Below are 20,632 nucleotides of genomic sequence, written 5' to 3' on the forward strand. Positions count from 1 at the left end.
CTAGTCTATTGATGAACTGGGTAAATCAAGATGAAGCGTAGGCCTGTTCACAATAGCGGTGAATGCATATTCAACAGGAGTGTGTGCATGTATTGAGTTATTGAGCTTGTTTTGACTGATTTTTCATGGGCCTACAGATGAAAAACAATATTTCCCTTCCACTTGCGACGTATTCTATTGTACTGATCAACAACAGTTGCATAGAACAAGCAATCTCTTATTTTATAAAAGTGTGCGCTCTCACTAAGACCCATGCCTTCATTCTCTCACACACACACTCAGTTTGAGGCTCGAGCGAAGATAATGACTGGGAGAGACGAAAAGCAGGCGGGGAAGATGACGTGAATTAATACAGATTTAGTGACATTCAGCTTTGAAATGAGCAATATTTTGCTTTATGGTTTGCATATTATCACAAACAAGGTACTAGGGTAGTGAATTGATGTTAGCTTCAGCTGTAAGCTAGCAAGGAAAGTTAGCCTACAACGCTGGAAGCTACCTGTATATTCTTGCATTGTGAAGTGTTCTAGCCTGTAATGGACATTTTGTTTTGCGAACCGTAATTAACATTTTCAACATTTCTACATTCCGTGTTGCATTATTCAAGTACAGTTGAAGTCGGAAGTTTACATACACTTAGGTTGGAGTCATTAAAACTAGTTTTTCAACCACTCCACACATTTCTTGTTAACAAACTATAGTTTTGGCAAGTCGGTTAGGACATCTACTTTGTGCATGACACAAGTACTTTTTCCAACAATTGTTTACAGACAGATTATTTCACTTATAATTCACTGTATCACAATTCCAGTGGGTCAGAAGTTTACATACACTAAGTTGACTGTGCTTTTAAACAGCTTGGAAAATTCCAGAAAATGATGTCATGGCTTTAGAAGCTTCTGATAGGCTAATTGACATTATTTGAGTCAATTGGAGGTGTACCCGTGGATGTATTTCAAGGCCTACCTTGAAACTCAGTGCCTATTTGCTTGACATCATGGGAAAATCAAAAGAAATCAACCAAGGCCTCAGAAAAAAATGTGTAGACCTCCACAAGTCTGGTTCATCCTTGGGAGCAATTTCCAAATGCCTGAAGGTACCATGTTCATCTGTACAAACAATAGTACACAAGTATAAACACCATGGGACCACGCAGCTGTCATACCGCTCAGGAAGGAGACGCGTTCTGTCTCCTAGAGATGAACGTACCTTGGTGCGAAAAGTGCAAATCAATCCCAGAACAACAGCAAAGGACCTTGTGAAGATGCTGGAGGAAACAGGTACAAAAGTATCTATATCCACAGTAAAACGAGTCCTATATCGATATAACTTGAAAGGCCGCTCAGCAAGGAAGAAGCCACTGCTCCAAAACCGCCATAAAGCCAGACTACGGTTTGCAACTGCACATGGGGACAAAGATCGTAGTTTTTGGAGAAATGTCCAAAAATAGAACTGTTTGGCCATAATGACCATCGTTATGTTTGGAGGAAAAAGGGGGACGCTTGCAAGCTGAAGAACACCATCCCAACCGTGAAACACGGGGGTGGCAGCATCATGCTGTGGGGGTGCTTTGCTGCAGGAGGGACTGGTGCACTTCACAAAATAGATGGCATCATGAGGAAGGAAAATTGTGGATATATTGAAGCAACATCTCAAGACATCAGTCAGGAAGTTAAAGCTTGGTCGCAAATGGGTCTTCCAAATGGACAATGACCCCAAGCATACTTCCAAAGTTGTGGCAAAATGGCTTAAGGACAACAAAGTCAAGGTATTGGAGTAGCCATCACAAAGCCCTGACCTCAATCCTATAGAAGATTTGTGGGCAGAACTGAAAAAGCATGTGCGAGCAAGGAGGCCTACAAACCTAACTCCGTTACACCAGCTCTGTCATGAGGAATGGGCCAAAATTCACCCAACTTATTGTGGGAAGCTTGTGGAAAACTACCCGAAACGTTTGACCCAAGTTAAACAATTTAAAGGCAATGCTACCAAATACTAATTGAGTGTATGTAAACTTCTGACCCACTGGGAATGTGATGAAATAAATAAAAGCTGAAATAAATCATTCTCTCTGCTATTATTCTGACATTTCACATTCTTAAAATAAAGTGGTGATTCCAACTGACCTAAGACAGGGAATTTTTACGAGGATTAAATGTCAGGAATTGTGAAAAACTGAGTTTAAATGTATTTGGCTAAGGTGTATGTAAACTTCCGACTTCAACTGTATCTATTCAATCTCATTACACTTCCTCCAAAATGTAGACATGGAGAGCCAGTTCTGTGACACTGGGTTGCCTTGCATTTGATTTTGATTTTAATGCTTGTGTGAGAGATTGAGTAAGAGTTGGAGGGGTGAGAAAACATCTCAACAAACAGACCGGGTATTACCCAGCCCTTCCAGAGACCAAGCCGCAGATAGACCACTATAAACACAACGTCTGTCCTCTTTCTCTGCACTGCACTAACAAACTACCTCAAAGCAACCCTTCTCTCTGTTCAGCAGGATTATGGTCAGAGTGAACAATAATAACACCCCTACAGAAGCTGAATTGTATAGATAGTGGCTTTGAGTTGAAGTTCAGTCCACCACTCTTTTAAGAGAAGCTTTCCAAACATTCTTATTGTAGTATCTTGCTAAATCAACCCACCATATGGCTATCACTAACAGACCTATGCCAAAGGAACAAGAGCAATGTCAACAGATAAGAGGCTTATAAACAGTTGTGGGAACCTGAAACTACAGCCACAATCCCTTCAGTCCCTTCACATTTCAGACTGATGCCAGATTGAACAGTATTAAGGTCCTGGTTGCTTTTATTAGTTTTTTTGGAAAAAGTGATAACAGATTTAACCAGATCCCTTTTGAAATTAGATCCCAATTATGCTATACATATAGCAGATGAAGGGGGGCACCATTTTGACTTGATGTCCTGAAGAATTGATCCCTTTGTTGTAATACAACACAGAACGTGTGTGCGTGTGTCACTAATCCTAAAATGTTCTCTCTGTGCCTCAGGACCCTGTGGAAAGTGAGAACAAAAAGAATATAAAGTTGAGGGGGAACAACAGAGTGAACATGCAGGTGAGAAGAGAATCTAGACTTATAAACCTATTTTAATGTCACTAGTTCAGCTTATCCTGTGTATACACTACCGGTCAAAAGTTTTAGAACACCTACTCATTCAAGGATTTTTCTATTTTTACTATTTTCTACATTGTAGAATAATAGTGAAGACATCAAAACTATGAAATAACACATATGGAATCATTTAGTAACCAAAAAAAGTGTTAAACAAATCAAAATATATTTGAGATTTTTCAAATAGCGACCTTTAGCCTTGATGACAGCTTTGTACACTTTTTTGGTTACTACATGATTCCATATGTGTTATTTCATAGTTATTCTACAATGTAGAAAATAGTCAAAATGAAGAAAAAACCTTGAATGATTAGGTGTTCTAAAACTTTTGACCGGTAGTGTATATGTCATGTCAACAGTCGCCGACAGTGCTCGGTATAAAAACAGACCAGAAGAAGCAACAGACACCAGCAAGTCTGAAAGGCAAATACGATGGAACCCTCCAGAAGATTGGAGACTTCACCCAGAGTTCCCCAACTCTGCTCGGGAGTAAAGGTTAGCAAGACTTTGCTTTTCTCCTTTACTGATGTCAATGTTCTGCACACATCAGACATTCAGCATATATCTATATATCAGTCAAAAGTTTTGACACCTACTCATTCAAGGGTTTTTCTTTATTTATACTATTTTAGAATAATAGTGAAGACATCAAAACTATGAAATAACACATATGGAATCATTTAGTTACCAAAAAAGTGTTAAACAAATAAAATATATTTTATATTTGAGATTCTTCAAAGTAGCCACCCTTTGCCTTGATGACAGCTTTGCACACTCTTGGCATTATCTCAACCAGCTTCATGAGGTAGTCACCTGGAATGCATTTCAATTAACAGGTGTGCCTTGTTAAAAGTTAATTTGTGGAATTTCTTTCCTTAATGCGTTTGAGCCAATCAGTTGTGTTGTGACAAGATAGCGGGGGGTATACAGAAGATAGTCCTATTTGGTAAAAGGCCAAGTCCATATTATGGCAAGAACCGCTCAAATAAGCAAAGAGAAACAACAGTCCATTACTTTAAGACATGAAAGTCAGTCAATACGGAACATTTTCAAGAACTTTTTAAGTTTCTTCAAGTGCAGTCGCAAAAACCATCAAGTGCTATGATGAAACTGGCTCTCATGAGGACTGCCACAGGAAAGGAAGACCCAGATTTACCTCTGCTGCAGAGGATAAGTTCATTAGAGTTACCAGCCTCAGAAATTGCAGCCCAAATAAATGCTTCAGAGTACAAGTAACAGACACATCTCAACATCAACTGTTCAGAAGAGACTGTGTGAATCAGGCCTACATGGTCGAAATGCTGCAAAGAAACCACTACTAAAGAACACCAATAAGAAGACGACTTGCTTGGGCCAAGAAACACCTGCAATGGGCATTAGACCGGTGGAAATCTGTCCTTTGGTCTGATGAGTCCAAATTTGAGATTTTTTGTTCCAACCGCCGTTTCTTTGTGAGACGCAGAGTAGGTGAACGGATGATCTCTGCATGTGTGGTTCCCACCGTGAAGCATGGAGGAGGTGGTGTGGGGGTGCTTTGCTGGTGACACTGTCAGTGATTTATTTAGAATTCAAGGCACACTTAACCAGCATGGCTACCACTGCATTCTGCAGTGATACGCCATCCCTAGTTTGGGCTTAGTGGGACTATCATTTGTTTTTCAACAGGACAATGACCCAACACACTTCCAGGCTTTGTAAAGGCTATTTGACCAAGAAAGAGAGAGATGGAGTGCTGCATCAGATTACCTGGCCTCCACAATAACCAGACCTCAACCCAATTGAGATGGTTTGGGATGAGTTGGACCGCAGAGTGAAGGAAAACGGCCAACAAGTGGGAACTCCTTCGAGACTGTTGGAAAAGCATTCCAGGTGAAGCTGGTTGAGAGAATGCCAAGGGTGTGCAAAGCTGTCATCAAGGCAAAGGGTGGCTACTTTGAAGAATCTCAAAAAAAATATATATTTTGATTAGTTTAACTTTTTTTTGGTTACTACATGATTCCATATGTGTTATTTCATAGTTTTGAGGTCTTCACTATTACTCTAAAATGTATAAAATAGTATAAATAACAAAAAAACCTTCAATGAGTAGGTGTCCAAACTTTTTTGACTGGTACTATTGGGCTACAGCCATATTCTAAAATTGATTAAATTGTTTTTTCCCCCTCATCAATCTACAAACAACAGCCCATAATGACAAATCCAAAACAGGTTTGTAGACATTTTTGCTAATTTATTAAAAATAAAAAACGGAAATATCACATTTACATAAGTATTCAGACCCTTTCCTCAGTACTTTGTTGAAACACCATTGGCAGTGATTACAGCCTCGAGTCTTCTTGGGTATGACGCTACAAGCTTGGCACAACTGTATTTGGGGACTTTCTCCCATTCTTCTCTGCAGATCCTCTCAAGCTCTGTCAGGTTGGACGGGGAGTGTTGCTGCACAGCTATTTTCAGGTCTCTCCAGAGATGTTCGATTGGGTTAAAGTCCGGGCTCTGGCTGGGCCACTCAAGGACATTCAGAGACTTGTCCCGAAGCCACTCCTGCATTGTCTTGGCTGTGTGCTTAGGGTCGTTGTCCTGTTGGAAGGTGAACCGTCACCCCAGTCTGAGGTCCTGACCGCTATGGAGCAGGTTTTCATCAAGGATCTCTCTGTACTTTGCTCTGTTAATCTTTTCCTTGATCCTGACTAGTCTCCCAGTCCCTGCCGCTGAAAAACATCCCCACGGCATGATGCTGCCACCACCATGCTTCACCGGATGGTGCCAGGTTTCCTCCAGACGTGACGCTTAGCATTCAGGCCAAAGAGTTCGATCTTGGTTTCGTCAGACCAGAGAATCTTTTTTCTCATCGTCTTAGTCTTTAGGTGCCTTTTGGCAAACTCCAAGCGGGCTGTCATGCGCCTTTTACTGAGGAGTGGCGTCCGTCTGGCCACTCTACCATAAAGGCTTGATTGGTGGAGTGCTGCAGAGATGGTTGTCTTTCTGGAAGGTTCTAACATCTCTACAGAGGAACTCTAGAGCTCTGTCAGAGTGATCGGGTTCTTGTTCACCTCCCTTACCAAGGCCCTTCTCCCCCGATTGCTCAGTTTGGCCAGGCGGCCAGCTCTAGGAAGAGTCTTGGTGGTTCCAAACTTCTTCCATTTAAGAATGATGGAGGCCACTGTGTTCTTGGGGACCTTCGACCTCTGCTTGGTTTTTGCTCTGACATGCACTGTCAACTGTGGGACCTTATATAGACAGGTGTGTGCCTTTCCAAATCATGTCCAATTAATTGAATTGACCTCAGGTGGACTCCAATCAAGTTGTAGAAACATCTCAAGGATGATCAATGGAAACAGGATGCACCTGAGCTCAATTTCTATTCTCATAGCAAATGGTCTGAACACTTATGTAAATAAGGTTTATTTATAGTAATTTTTTTTATTTGCTAAAACTTCTAAAAACCTGTTATCGCTTTGTCATTATGGGGTATTGTGTGTAGATTGCTGAGGATAAAAAAATATATATATATCAATTTTTAGAATAAGGCTGTAACGTAACAAAGTGGAAAAAGTCAAGGGGTCTGAATACTTTCCGAAGGCTCTCTCTCTGTGTGTGTGTGTGTGTGTGTATATAACTACATGTCTGTCCATAGCTAAGACAATTCTGGGGATTGTAAGTGGAAGATCTACCGAGCGAGAGAAAGCCAAAGCAGTGAAACCGAAGAGGACCAAGAGGAAACTCTACAAGACAGACATCTCCTCTCCTCTGGACATCCCATCTCATCCGGTGAGTGGCAACTGGGTGGAACTTGGCCTCAGAAGCCCAGGCTTCTTATGTTCTGTTCGAAAGCCTTGGAAAGTTCTCCTCAGGAAGCCGATTTTAAAAAGGGTAGAGTATGCTTCCCTGCAAAGGCAAAACGCGGTAACTGTGCCAACGGTGAAACTGAGAAAATTGGCTTTAAAGTTTTTTTGCCTGCCAGCCAAATATGTTGTAGGTAGACAAGTGATAATACATCAGTGGATTATCACTTATCTTATTATGAAGTCATTTTTATGCAAATCAACCATGACCACTGATTTAACCTATGACCCCTAAAATGCAGATGCTGCACTGTGCCTTTGTATGACCTTAAACAAAGGCAAAGCGCAGTATCAACAATCTCTAAATGTGTTTATCCAACTTTATTGTTATTTTTTTGTTTGATGGAAACTGTTTGAGAGTTCTAACTACATTCCAACTGCATTTAATGGTTTTATGTAGTTATGTCTTCATGTTTTGAATGTTGTAGTAACCCTCAAGCATTTTTTCGCCATAAGGTAAGGACTATTTTATCACGCAGAATGTTTGTACTGCACAGTCAAATATTTTTTAAAGTATAATCTAAATGTGTTTATCCATCTTTCTTGTTGTATTTCTGTTTGACTTGTATGGTCATTTATTTGACTTAGTGGTCATGGTTGATATGCATAAAAAATGACTTCATAATAAGATAATACATCAGTGTATAATCACTTGTCTACCTACAACATATTTGTCTGGAAAGCAAATAAACTTTAAAGCCATTTTTCTTTGCCTTTGTATGGCAGAGCTGGTAACTGCAGTCAAAACATGGTGGACCAAAGCCAAGGTGTTTGCCTTGGTTTTTACTTGTATTTTGTAGTTACTGCAAATTTCACACTAAATAATGCTATATGGAAAAACAAGGAAATTCCTCTCCTGGGGTGAAATGTAATTTCTACTTAGAGCTTGGTGGGACTTGGATGGTTTGCTTTAGAAAATAACAATACAAAAAGAGACTGAGATTGTGTAAAATCTTTATCTATTTAGGTGGTACTAACAAACCACTGGTGAATGCTAATATTGCATTGTTTTGTTATGTTGCAGATCATTGGTCTTGATCAAGATGAGAAAGAAAGCGACCATCTCATTATCAAGAGGCAGCTTAGATCAAGAACCGCAAGGAAATGACTCCAAACTTAGTCAACAGTGGCCGAGAGTTGGTATTGCTTACTTGATTTAAAAACTATTTTGTGTTAGAAAACTAGCCATGTACATATGTGAATATTTTCATATTTTGTTTCTCATTCTATTCCATTATGTTTGAAAAACTTTCTCAGAGATTCTTTTTTAAATTGAAAATAGTGTACACACTATAGAGAACTTGGAAAGTACCAAACAGTTTTGTAAATGTACATTGGAGACGCAGCCCGTGTTTGGAGAGCAGTAGACAAGGGACACATTGGAGGATAGAGTATTGTTTTGTCCTGCTCGAATGTGGCCAAAAGTGTGTAATGTCATATATTTTAATGGCAGCTGTCAGGGGTGGTTGTCATCTGAGTAGAGTAAATAATCTAATCTCTCACCCCCTCTCTCTGTGGTGGGCCCCTGACAGGTCCCACTCACAGCCAGTCGGGTTCAGTCTCAGGTGGGCAATTAATGGGACATTCGCCAGTGTTTAGCTACGTCATTGGCGTTGTCATTGAAAACATGTCTCTGATGATTAAATGCTTTTTGTTCTCTGCAATGCCTGGCTGTTTTTTGTAAACAATAGAAAATGCATTAATGAGAATTCATAAGAGCCTACAGTATACATAGATGTGATTTGTCTCAAGAAAACCTTGGCTTTTGCATTGCAAAACTGCCTATTTAATGGCATTTAGTTGTTCAGAGTTAATGCATTACCTCTGGTGTACCTCCCATTTGATGGTTCTTGTGCATGCTGTGGAAAGTGGTCACCTTTTTAATTGAAGTAGGGTTAGAGGCCACATTAAGAGAAAATGGGGGGCAAGATGGTGCCGATAGACATGTCCTCTCTGTTTCTGTCTCTTAAGCAACTTTGCAGTATTTTGTTTTTTTGTGTATTATTTCTCACATATTACTGCACTGTTGGAGCTAGGAACACAAGCATTCTGCTACACCCGCAATAATATCAGCTAAATATGTGTATGCGACCAATAAGATTTGATTGGACCATCTGTTTAGCAGGGTATCAAGAGACCATTGATTTATGTTGTTTACTCCCATCAGCACTTTTTAAAAACCGTTAGATAGCAATCTGTCTCAGGACCACGTGGAGAGAGATCAAGAAGAACATCCAGTTGAGGGGGAACAGAGTGCAGGTGAACAGAGAATATGGAATCTACACTCAACTATATTGCTATGCTACAAATTGATGCATCTCATCTGAACTGCACTTGTTAAACTTCTACTGTATCTTGTCCCATGTCATCAGCCCCCTACAGTTGTCAATGTAAAAGCAGACCACAAAGAAGCAACAGACCCCACTAAGTCTGATAGGCGAAAAGGATGTGACCCTTAAGAAGACAGTCTTCCTTCGGTGTTCCCTAACTCTGCTCAGCAGTAAACGTGAGCAAGGCCATTTGGATAACAACAATACTCCCCAAATGACACTAAGTATATTACAACTACCCTAATCAATTGGCATTGTCCTCCCTAAACTCTGAGGCAATGGTTAATACAGGGATTAGTTGGCCTTTCTGTTTGTCTCTGAGTGATTGATTGACAGCTCAGCTCTGACATGGCTGTTCATCAGGCTCCTCTCTGTGCATCTGAGTGCAGAGCAGAGTGACGACCACAGCAACACAGTAAAGACACAACATGACGGGGGGGGCGGCATCTTATTCTTAAATAATTAGAGGGTGGTTGTTTTTCATGACACTTTCGCATCTAACATTGTGGTGGGCCAAGGCAGGAAGGGCTGCATTATAACGTCCTGCACATTGTTGTTTGTATGGGTTGCTTGTCTGTACATTATTAGGCTTGTGGGGCCATCCTTCCAATAGAAGGTGAGACACTTGGGCTCCTGAAACTAGTACATTATAATGCCATAAATATGCCAGTCCAAGTTGTCATGCCTTGGGCTGTGGCGGTCACAATTTCATCAGCCAGTGATTGTCAAGCAAATAACTGTCGTTCTCACGGTAATTGACCGTTTAATTAACATAAACACATTTAGCATCTCGGGCTTCCACACACAGCCGACAAACCACTGATGGAGACCTTTTGGAACATCTACATTTTTAAAAAAGTCTAATAAATCCATATAATATAGCCTACACGTTCACAAAAAATCCATTATTTATTTTAGACAGGTCTAAAGAAACATGATATGAAGAAAATGTAGTCTATTTCAGAAGAACAGAATAGCATACTCTGAGTTGTCCTGATCTGGCTATGCCATATGGCTGTGGGCTACACTAGTTCATTTAGCAGACAATATTTGGTTAGAATTCCGTGGAATTATTTTTTGGTATGAAGAATAAAATTGAACAAAGCTGAATAAAATGGAAAGGATATTTTTGCCAAACGATTTGAGGAGTGCGCACATGCGGCTATTCTGTGTTGAGCGGTTAACAAATAAATAGGTACTCCTATATGCTTAATTTAGAGTTATTAATGTAATTTTAGTCGTTCTACGAACGTTGGGCTATATGTTTTAGATTTTTAATGCATTGTAAGGCTGCATGGTGCGACTAATGAGGATTTGAAAAAAGTCGCTTAAAAGGCATGAGCTCTGCTTTGTTTTTTGCGCAGGCTGTACACACTTAATCAGTCTCATTCACAATTTGACAAACACTTGATAATGCCTCGAATTTCCTGGCGGCATCCACTTTGTGTGGCCGTAATGCACCCTAAAAAAGTCCATGCCTTTGTGCCCTTCTCTCTGAGTGCTGCATGCTCCGAAGCCCATCTTACTCAGAAGGTCCTCCTCTCACAGGCTACAAGTGAAGAAAGACACTTCGGGGACGCAACTGCGCAAGTCCTTATCCAAATCCGAGGTGCATATTGAAGATATTGGAGGAACTGTCCACATTTACTTTTCATCAGCCAACAAGATGAGTAGGCCTAATGAACAGCAAAAGCACTAGCCTATGTCAATCTACTATCCCCATAGTACAGAAGTTGACCTATTCTGTGCGAGAAATAAATATTCCAAACATAGTCTGGGACAGTTGTGGGATGTGATAGATCCCAAATTATTACAACAGCTATCATGAGGCTGACGCAACAGATCAGAAGGTTTAGCTCAAAATGTGATAAACTATTAGGCTATTTCATCACATTATAAGCTCAGCAATGCGCACACGGCAGTAGGCTATAAGAGCGAATGTTCCATTAGCGGAAAACACCATTATCAAAAGTGACCGCAAATGTGATTATGCATGTAATTATAATATTATAAAGGTGCATTTTTATGGTGAAAAGTATCTTCTCCAAACTTGAAACTCACACGCTGCTTATGTATGCCAGTTAGGGTCTACACCTCTTGTAAAGCGGATTAATGTACTGAATTTTTAAGAAGTTATTTGGCCACTTTAGTTGTGAAACAAACCTTATCAAAACATATATAGGCCTATTTTATTTTTATTTTACCTTTATTTAACTAGGCAAGTCAGTTAAGAACAAATTCTTATTTACAATTACGCTGGGCCAATTGTTCGGCGCCCTATGATACAGCCTGGAATCGAACCAGGTGGTCTGTAGTGACACCTCAAGCATTGAGCACTGAGATGCAGTGCCTTAGACCGCTGCGCCACTCGGGAGCCCAATGGGCTAGGCTACATGAGGTGTGTGACTCTGATTTTGAAGAAGTCACACAAAAAAGGCATTGTTTCTTGCCTTACGCTGGGCGTCATTCACAAGTGATAATATATCATTCACAAGTGATAGACTAATATTGTCACCCATCAGACTATTCTTGATGTAATCTTGTCTTTACATATACTAAATAATATATGTGTAACATTTGTTTTGATTTAGAATGGACCATGATCATGGGGCAGGTGGAAAAAATACAAGTCATCTATGCACTTAAATAGCGAATGGAGGACGCTTTTCCCGTGGTTCATTTTCATGCAAGCCAGGTAGGCTATACTCCTGTTGTAAAGATAAGCAATGTGTTTAATATTAGGAAAGTTGAGAAATAAATATAGTAGGCCTAGCCTATAGAAAGCTGATGGAATCCTCCTCTTTTTAATAGAGGCCATCACTCTGTTTTCTCTCGCAATTGCATAGCCTATAGAAATATTGTTCAACATGAGCTCATGGGCTCTCATTAAGTGTTTAATTAAATGTTTGAATACATTTGCATTGATGTCAGTGATTAGAGGGACAATAGAGTGCTGAGTACCAGGCAGTTAGCAAGTTTGTTAGGCTGCTAATGACCATCAGCAGCATCGGAGCTTGGAGAAGCCTAATTACCATGACTAAATGGTCAAGTGGAATTTGACTGCCTTCATGACTCATGACCACTGGTGTTGTGGTAATACGGTCACCGCAACAGCCCTAATCATGCCTATGTACTTCAAAATCAAATTGTATTTGTCTCATGCGCCAAATACAACAGGTGTAGACTTTACCGTCAAATGCTTACTTAGGAGCCCTTTCCCAACAATGCAGAGTTAAAAAGTATGAATAATGAACACAAAAAAATAATATAATCATTACAAAAGTCTGTTTGTATTGACTGCTATGTGGGTGTAAATACGTTCACATTTGTTTACCTACTGTTGAGAACCAACCAATGACTCTTCCTATATATTAAAACAGTGGAGTAACCGAAAGGTCGCTGGTTCTAATCCCCGAGCCGACTAGGTGAAAAATCTGTTGATGTGCCCTTAAGCAAGGCACTTAACTCTAATTGCTCCTGTAAGTCGCTCTGCATAAGAGCGTCTGTTAAATGACTAAAATGTAAATGAAATATCTATCACCATGAATTATAGGTGATCGCCTGTCTTTTCCCATGGGAATAAGCATCTCAAGGAAGTGTCATCTTAGTGTTTGCTCCCTGTTGAGTTTGCCTATTTTACTATCCTTTCCTGTCCCATCCAATTGTCAGGATGAAATAAAAGGATTCCAAGAAGCAACTCTGATTTGGCTCCCTGAGTGTGAAATACTCATTGTATTGGTCACATGCGCCAAATACGCCAAATACAACACATGCGCCACATGCGCCAAATACAACAGGTGTAGACTTTGCCGTGAAATGCTTACTTGCAAGCCCATCTCCAACAATGCAGAGTTAAAAAGGACAAAAAATATATATTTTTAAAAGACGTAACACAATTACGAGGCTATATACAAGGAATACCAGTATCGAGTCAATGTGCAGGGGTACGAGGTAGTTGAGGTAATACAGTATGTACGTGTACTATAAGTAGGGGTAAAAGTGACTAGGCAATCAGGATAGATGATAAACAAAGTAGCATTGGCTCTATGCACAGTCACTAGACTCAACCCACACATACTACACTGACACACACATGCATGCATATTGTGGCGTCAATATGCATTTTTGTGTGTGTATGTCAGTGTAGTATGTGTGGGTAGAGTCTAGTGACTGTGCATAGAGCCAATGCAAGAGAGACAGTGCAAAAATAAATAATAAAGGGGGTCAATGTAAATAGTCATTTGATTAACTGTTAAGCAGGCTTGAGGGTAGAAGCTGTTCATGAATCTTTTGGTCCCAGACTTGGCGCTCCGGTACCGCTTGCTGTGCGGTAGCAGAGAGAACAGTCGATGATTGGGGTGGTTGGAGTCTATGACAATTTTTAGGGCCTTCATTTGACACTGCCTAGTGTATAGGTCCTGGATGGCAGGGAGTTTGGCCCCAGTGATGTACTGGGCCGTACGCACTACCCTCTGTAGTGCCTTGCGGTCGAATGCCAAGCAATTGCCATATTAAGTGGTGATGCAGCCAGTCAAGATGCTCTCAATGGTGCAGCTGTATAACTTTTTGAGGATCTGAGAGTCCATGCCATATCTTTTCAGCCTACTGAGGGGGAGGAGGTGTTGTCGTGCCCGACTATGTTGGTGTTTGGACCATGATAGGCCCTTAGTGAAGTAGACACAGAGGAACTTGATGCTCTCAACCCGTGTTCGGCCCTTCGTTTGTCCACGATCATCTCCTTTGTCTTGCCCATGTTGAGGGACAGTTTGTTGTCCTGGCACCACACTGCCAAGTCTCTGACCTCATCCCTATAGGCTGTCTCATTGTCGTCGGTGATCAGGCTTACCACCGTCATGTTGTCGGCAAACTTAATGATTGTGTTGGAGTCGTGCGCGGCTACGCAGTCGTGGGCGAACGGAGTACAGAAGGGGACTAAGCACGCACCCCTGAGGGGTATTGGAGTCAGTCCAGGGTTTCTGGGATGATGGTGTTGATGTAAGCCATGACCAGCTTTTCAAAGCATTTCATGGCTACAGATGGGAGGGCTACTAGGCGATAGTCATTTAGACAGGTTTTCTTGGGCATAGGGACTATTGTGGTTTGCTTGAAACGTAGGTATTACAGACTGGGTCAGGGAGTGGTTGAAAAAAATGTCAGTGAAGACACTTGCCAGCTGGTCAACGCATGCTCGGAGTACACGTCCTGGTAATCCGTCTGGCCCTGCGGCCTTGTGAATGTTAACATGTTTAAGGTGTTACTCACATCATCTACAGAGAGCGTGATCACACAGTCGTCTGGAACAGCTGGTGCTCTCATGCATGGTTCAGTGCTGCTTGCCTAGAAGTGAGGCAAAGACCTGAGGCAAAAACGGTTTAATGCAGCTTCTGCAGAGAGAGGGGAGGACAGGAAATGTAGGACATCATTTGCCATCTTGAGGTATGTGGACACAATGATGATTATTATGAATATGACATACAATCCCACCGCTGTCTTTTTTTAAGGTGCATGGGTGGACAGGACTAAAAGCTTTCTGTTTTCGTCATACCTTTGTGGGAATGTAAGCCATTTCAAATAACTAGGTATTGACATTTATTTGTCCTTAGTAGTGATCATCACCACCAATTTAGCTAGTGTTTATAATCAAGTAGTGTCAGACATACAAAGGTGGTCTCAATGCACAAACTCAAACTATTTTCAGACATGTATTTCCATCATTTAAGATGACAATACTTCCTCGGATAAACTTTTACAGCTCTATGATTCCCCTTTCTCCGGCGCTGGGATATTGGAAGAAATGGCACACTTTGATTTCCAAATTTAAATGGAGGGGAAAGCGCCCTCGGATCAAAAAGTTTCCTGCAGGCCTACATTTAAATTAAATTTCTTGGCCTTTATTCTGCGCCCACTACATGTGGTTGAACCACAATGTCCCAGTGGCCTAGCGCCCCCTAAAGGAGAATTTAGCAAAACCTTACAGGGTCCACGATCTGGCATATTCCAACATCTCTATCAAAAAAGCCAAACTCACCTTTGGCCCTATCATCAAGCATATGCTTACAATATGACGTTCAATGGGGAGCCATTGCAAATATATTATGAATCATCACCCCCATATGCCATTGTTTAATAATTACAGTCTCCTCTTGGGTGGCCAGACAATGTATTTTCCAGCTACAGCAGCATTTGGTTTTTGATTAAAGTCCTGTGTGTCAACTCTGGCCAATAGGTGTGAGAAATGACACACAGAGAGGTGTCGTTGTTATGGAGCCCTTGGCAGGGGATGTGATTTGTTATTGGATAACTTTTATTTCCAGTTTTAAAGGCCCAATGCAGCCATTTTTGAATAATTTCTGGGTAACAATTAAGTACCTTACTGTGATCGTTTATTTTGTACCATTTTGATTGAAAACAAATACCTTATACATTTTTATTTGTCACATGCTTCATAAACAACAGGTGTAGACTAACAGTGAAATGGTTACTTACAGTTTATTTTCCAACAATGCAGAGTTAAATAAAAGAAAATAGAAACAGTAACACGAGGAATAAATACACAGTGAATAACAATGAGTAAAAATAACATGGCTATGTACAGGGAGGACCAGTACCGAGTCGATGTGCAGGGGTACGATGTAATTGAGGTAGCTGTGTACATATACACTGAGTGTACAAAACATTAGGAACACCTGCTCTTTCCATGACAGACTGAGCAGGTGAAAGCTATGATCCCTTATTGATGTCACCTATTAAATCCACTTCAATCAGTGTAGATGAAGGGGAGGAGACACCTTAAAGAAGGATTTTTAAGCCTTAAGACGGATTGTTTATGTGCGCTATTCAGAGGGTGAATGGGGAAGACAAAATATTTAAGTGCCTTTGAACGGGGTATGGTAATAGGTGCCAGGCGCACCAGTTTGAGTGTGTCAAAAACTGCAACGCTGCTGGATTTTATATGCTTAACAGTTTCCCATGTGTATCAAGAATGGTCAACCACCCAAAGGACATCTGGCCAAATTGACACAACTGGGTTAGGGTTAGTGTTACCCTAACTCTGGGCCAACATCCCCGTGGAACGCTTTCGACACATTATAGAAGCCATGCCCTGACGAGTTGAGTCTGTTCTGAGGGCAAAAGGGGGTGTAACTCAATAAGTGTTCCTAATGTTTTGTACACTGAGTGTATGTAGACGGTTGGGTAGGTGACTTTCTAAATGTAATGTTAGTTACATGTAATCAGTAACGTAACTTTTGGATTAACCAAACTCTGTATCGTAATCTGATTACTTTAATTTATTTTTAGATTACTTTCCCCTTAAGAGGCATTAGAAGACAAAAATGAATATTACCAATTGAACAACATCTATTACAGGATAAATCAATGTTAGAGTTTACATAGCTGGCCATAAATGGATGTTGCATTTCACTTTATGGGTTGGTTTGCAGGTTTATTCTAACCCATTGTTTTCCACTACAGATAATAATATGATTAGGAAATATCTTTACATAAAAAACCAAAGTCTGTCAGATTTCCAGTCATTCCAATTAATTTACACTGAACAAAAATATAAACACAACATGTAAAGTGTTGGTCCCATGTTTCATGAGCTGAAATAAAATATCCCAGAAATGTTCCAAAGGTTATTTCTCTCAAATGTTGTGCACAAATTTGTTTATATCCCTGTTAGTGAGCATTTTTCCTTTGCCAAGATAATCCATCCACCTGACAGGTGTGGCATATCAACAAGCTGATTAAACAGCATGATCATTACACAGGTGCACCTTGTGCTGGGGACAATAAAAGGCCACTCTAAAATGTGCAGTTTTGTCACACAACACAATGCCACAGATGTCTCAAGTTTTGAGGGAGCGTGCAATTGGCATGCTGACTGCAGCAATGTCCACCAGAGAATGTTGGCAGAGAATTTAATGTTAATTTCTCTACCATAAGCCGTTGTTTTAGAGAATTTGGCAATACGTCCAACCGGCCTCACAACCGCAGACCACGTGTAGCCACGCCAGCCCAGGACCTCCACATCCGGCTTCTTCACCTTTGGGCTCGTCTGAGACCAGCCACCAGGACAGCTGATGAAACTGTGGGTTTGCACAATCTAAGAACTTCTGCACAAACTGTCAGAAACCGTCTCAGGGAAGCTCATCTGCGTGCTCGTCGTCCTCACCTGACTGCAGTTCGGCGTCGTAACAGTCTTCAGTGGGCAAATGCTCTCCTTCGATGGTCACTGGCTCGCTTGAAAAATATGCTCTTCACAGATGAATCCCAGATTCAACTGTACCGGGCAGAAGGCAATTTGAATGCACAAAGATCCAATGACGAGATCCTGAGGCCCATTGTCGTGCCATTCATCCGCTGCCATCCCCTCATGTTTCAGCATGATAATGCACGGCCCCATGTCGCCCCAAGGATCAGTACATCATTCCTGGAAAATGTCTCAGTTTTTCCATGGCCTGCATACTCAGACATGTCACCTATTGAGCATGTTTGGGATGCTCTGGATCGATGTGTACGACAGCGTGTTCCAGTTCCCGACAATATCCAGCAACTTCACACAGCCATTGAAGAGGAGTGGGACAACATTCCACAGGCCACTGTCAACAGCCTGATCAACTCTATGCAAAGGAGATGTGTTGCGCTGCATGAGGCAAATGGTGGTCACACCAGATACTGACTGGTTTTCTGATCCACTCCCCTACCTTTTATTTAAGGTACCTGTGACCAATCGATGCATATCTGTATTCCCAGTCATGTGAAATCGATATACAGTGGGGAAAAAAAGTATTTAGTCAGCCACCAATTGTGCAAGTTCTCCCACTTAAAAAGATGAGAGAGGCCTGTAATTTTCATCATAGGTACACGTCAACTATGACAGACAAAATAAAAAAATAAAAATCCAGAAAATCAGAATTTATTTGCAAATTGTGGTGGAAAATAAGTATTTGGTCAATAACAAAAGTTTCTCAATACTTTGTTATATACCCTTTGTTGGCAATGACACAGGTCAAACGTTTTCTGTAAGTCTTCACAAGGTTTTCACACACTGTTGCTGGCCCAATTTTGGCCCATTCCTCCATGTAGATCTCCTCTAGAGCAGTGATGTTTTGGGGCTGTCGCTGGGCAACACGGACTTTCAACTCCCTCCAAAGATTTTCTATGGGGTTGAGATCTGGAGACTGGCTAGGCCGCTCCAGGACCTTGAAATGCTTCTTACGAAGCCACTCCTTCGTTGCCCGGGCGGTGTGTTTGGGATCATTGTCATGCTGAAAGACCCAGCCACGTTTCATCTTCAATGCCCTTGCTGATGGAAGGAGGTTTTCACTTAAAAATTCACGATACATGGCCCCATTCATTCTTTCCTTTACACGGATCAGTCGTCCTGGTCCCTTTGCAGAAAAACAGCCCCAAAGCATGATGTTTCCACCCCCATGCTTCACAGTAAGTATGGTGTTCTTTGGATGCAACTCAGCATTCTTTGTCCTCCAAACACGACGAGTTGAGTTTTTACCAAAAAGTTCTATTTTGGTTTCATCTGAACATATGACATTCTCCCAATCCTCTTCTGGATCATCTAAATGCACTCTAGCACACTTCAGACAGGCCTGGACATGTACTGGCTTAAGCAGGGGGACACGTCTGGCGCAGCAGGATTTGTGTCCCTGGCGGCGTAGTGTGTTACTGATGGTAGGCTTTGTTACTTTGGTCCCAGCTCTCTGCAGGTCATTCACTAGGTCCCCCCGTGTGGTTCTGGGATTTTTGCTCACCGTTCTTGTGATCATTTTGACCCCACAGGGTGAGATCTTGCGTGGAGCCTCAGATCGAGGGAGATTATCAGTGGTCTTGTATGTCTTCCATTTCCTAATAATTGCACCCACAGTTGATTTCTTCAAACCAAGCTGCTTACCTATTGCAGATGCAGTCTTCCCAGCCTGTTGCAGGTCTACAATTTTGTTTCTGGTGTCCTTTGACAGCTCTTTGGTCTTGGCCATAGTGGAGTTTGGAGTGTGACTGTTTGAGGTTGTGGACAGGTGTCTTTTATACTGATAACAAGTTCAAACAGGTGCCATTAATAAAGGTAACGAGTGGAGGACAGAGGAGCCTCTTAAAGAAGAAGTTACAGGTCTGTGAGAGCCAGAAATCTTGCTTGTTTGTAGGTGACCAAATACTTATTTTCCACCATAATTTGCAAATAAATTCATAAAAAATCCTACAATGTGATTTTCTGGATTTTGTTTTCTAAATTTGTCTGTCATAGTTGACGTGTACCTATGATGAAAATTACAGGCCTCTCTCATCTTTTTAAGTGGGAGAACTTGCACAATTGGTGGCTGACTAAATACTTTTTTTCCCCACTGTATTAGGGCCTAATTAATTTATTTCAATTGACAGATTTCCTTCTATTAACTGTAACTCAGTAAAATATTTGAAATTGTTGCATGATGCATCTTATATTTTGTACCCAACATCGAATCGCAATAAAATCACAGTATAAAATCACAATACATATAGAATCATGAGAATCACAATACATATCGTATCGGCACTTAAGTATCGTGTTATCGTATCGTGAGGTCCCTGGCAATTCCCAGCACTAGCGCCCACGCAGTCGTGGGTGAACAGGGAGTACAAGAGGGGACTAAGTACACCCCCCGAGGGGCCCCCATGTTGATGGTCAGCGTGGCAGATGTGTTGTTACCTATCCTCACTGCCTGGGGACGGCCCGTCAGGAAGTCCAGGATCCAGTTGCAGAGGGAGGTGCTCAGTCCCAGCGTCCTGAGCTTGGAGGAGACTATGGTGCAAGAGCAATTTCTCCAGCAAGAATTTTGCTATGACTTTCTGGGAGTGGTCTGAATGGGGAGGGGAAAACTGGAAATTAGCTGTTATTGGGAGAGAGGTTTGGAACTCTCTTTCTTATTGGTCCATTAACTAATTAACCGCCTAGTGCCAGGCCAAAACCCCATCCCACCAAAACAGGCTGAATTTCAGTCTTTTCAAACAGCTCTTACATTAAAGGGCATTATCATAATTTTCACTATTTCACAGTATTATTCCAACCTCATAGTGTGGAAATATATATAAAAGCTAGTTTTTGACTGCACTGGGCCTTTAAGACATCAAAGGCAATATTGCTGTTTTTGTTGCTGATTCTCGGGTCCCTTATTAAAAATGCATGAGCTATGTGGTTGGAATTTGTTTTTGACTGACTGCTTTTCAGGCTTAGAAAAATCGATGTAGGCGTTTCAATGTTAAGAGTGTTTGTTAAAGACCCAGTGCAGTCAAAAACGTGATTGTCCTGTGTTTTATAT

The 20,632-nt window shown here is 41.2% G+C and overlaps 1 protein-coding gene across 1 annotated transcript in view; it reads left to right on the plus strand.

Moving 5' to 3' along the window:
* LOC311101099 (kinesin-like protein KIF20B) overlaps nt 1-8,649 on the plus strand; it is a 30,479-nt gene extending 21,830 nt beyond the window's left edge. The window contains exons 25-29 of the mRNA XM_084142157.1: nt 3,020-3,085; nt 3,502-3,637; nt 5,327-5,350; nt 6,780-6,913; nt 8,012-8,649. Of these exons, the coding sequence (XP_083998283.1) occupies nt 3,020-3,085; nt 3,502-3,637; nt 5,327-5,350; nt 6,780-6,913; nt 8,012-8,095 (444 nt within the window). The 3' untranslated portion in view covers nt 8,096-8,649. The remainder of the gene's footprint in view (nt 1-3,019; nt 3,086-3,501; nt 3,638-5,326; nt 5,351-6,779; nt 6,914-8,011) is intronic.
* The last annotated feature ends 11,983 nt before the right edge of the window (nt 8,650-20,632 follow it).

The sequence above is a fragment of the Coregonus lavaretus genome, assembly GCF_964263955.1.
Source record: "Coregonus lavaretus genome assembly, chromosome: 25".
In the NCBI taxonomy this organism is placed as follows: domain Eukaryota; kingdom Metazoa; phylum Chordata; class Actinopteri; order Salmoniformes; family Salmonidae; genus Coregonus; species Coregonus lavaretus.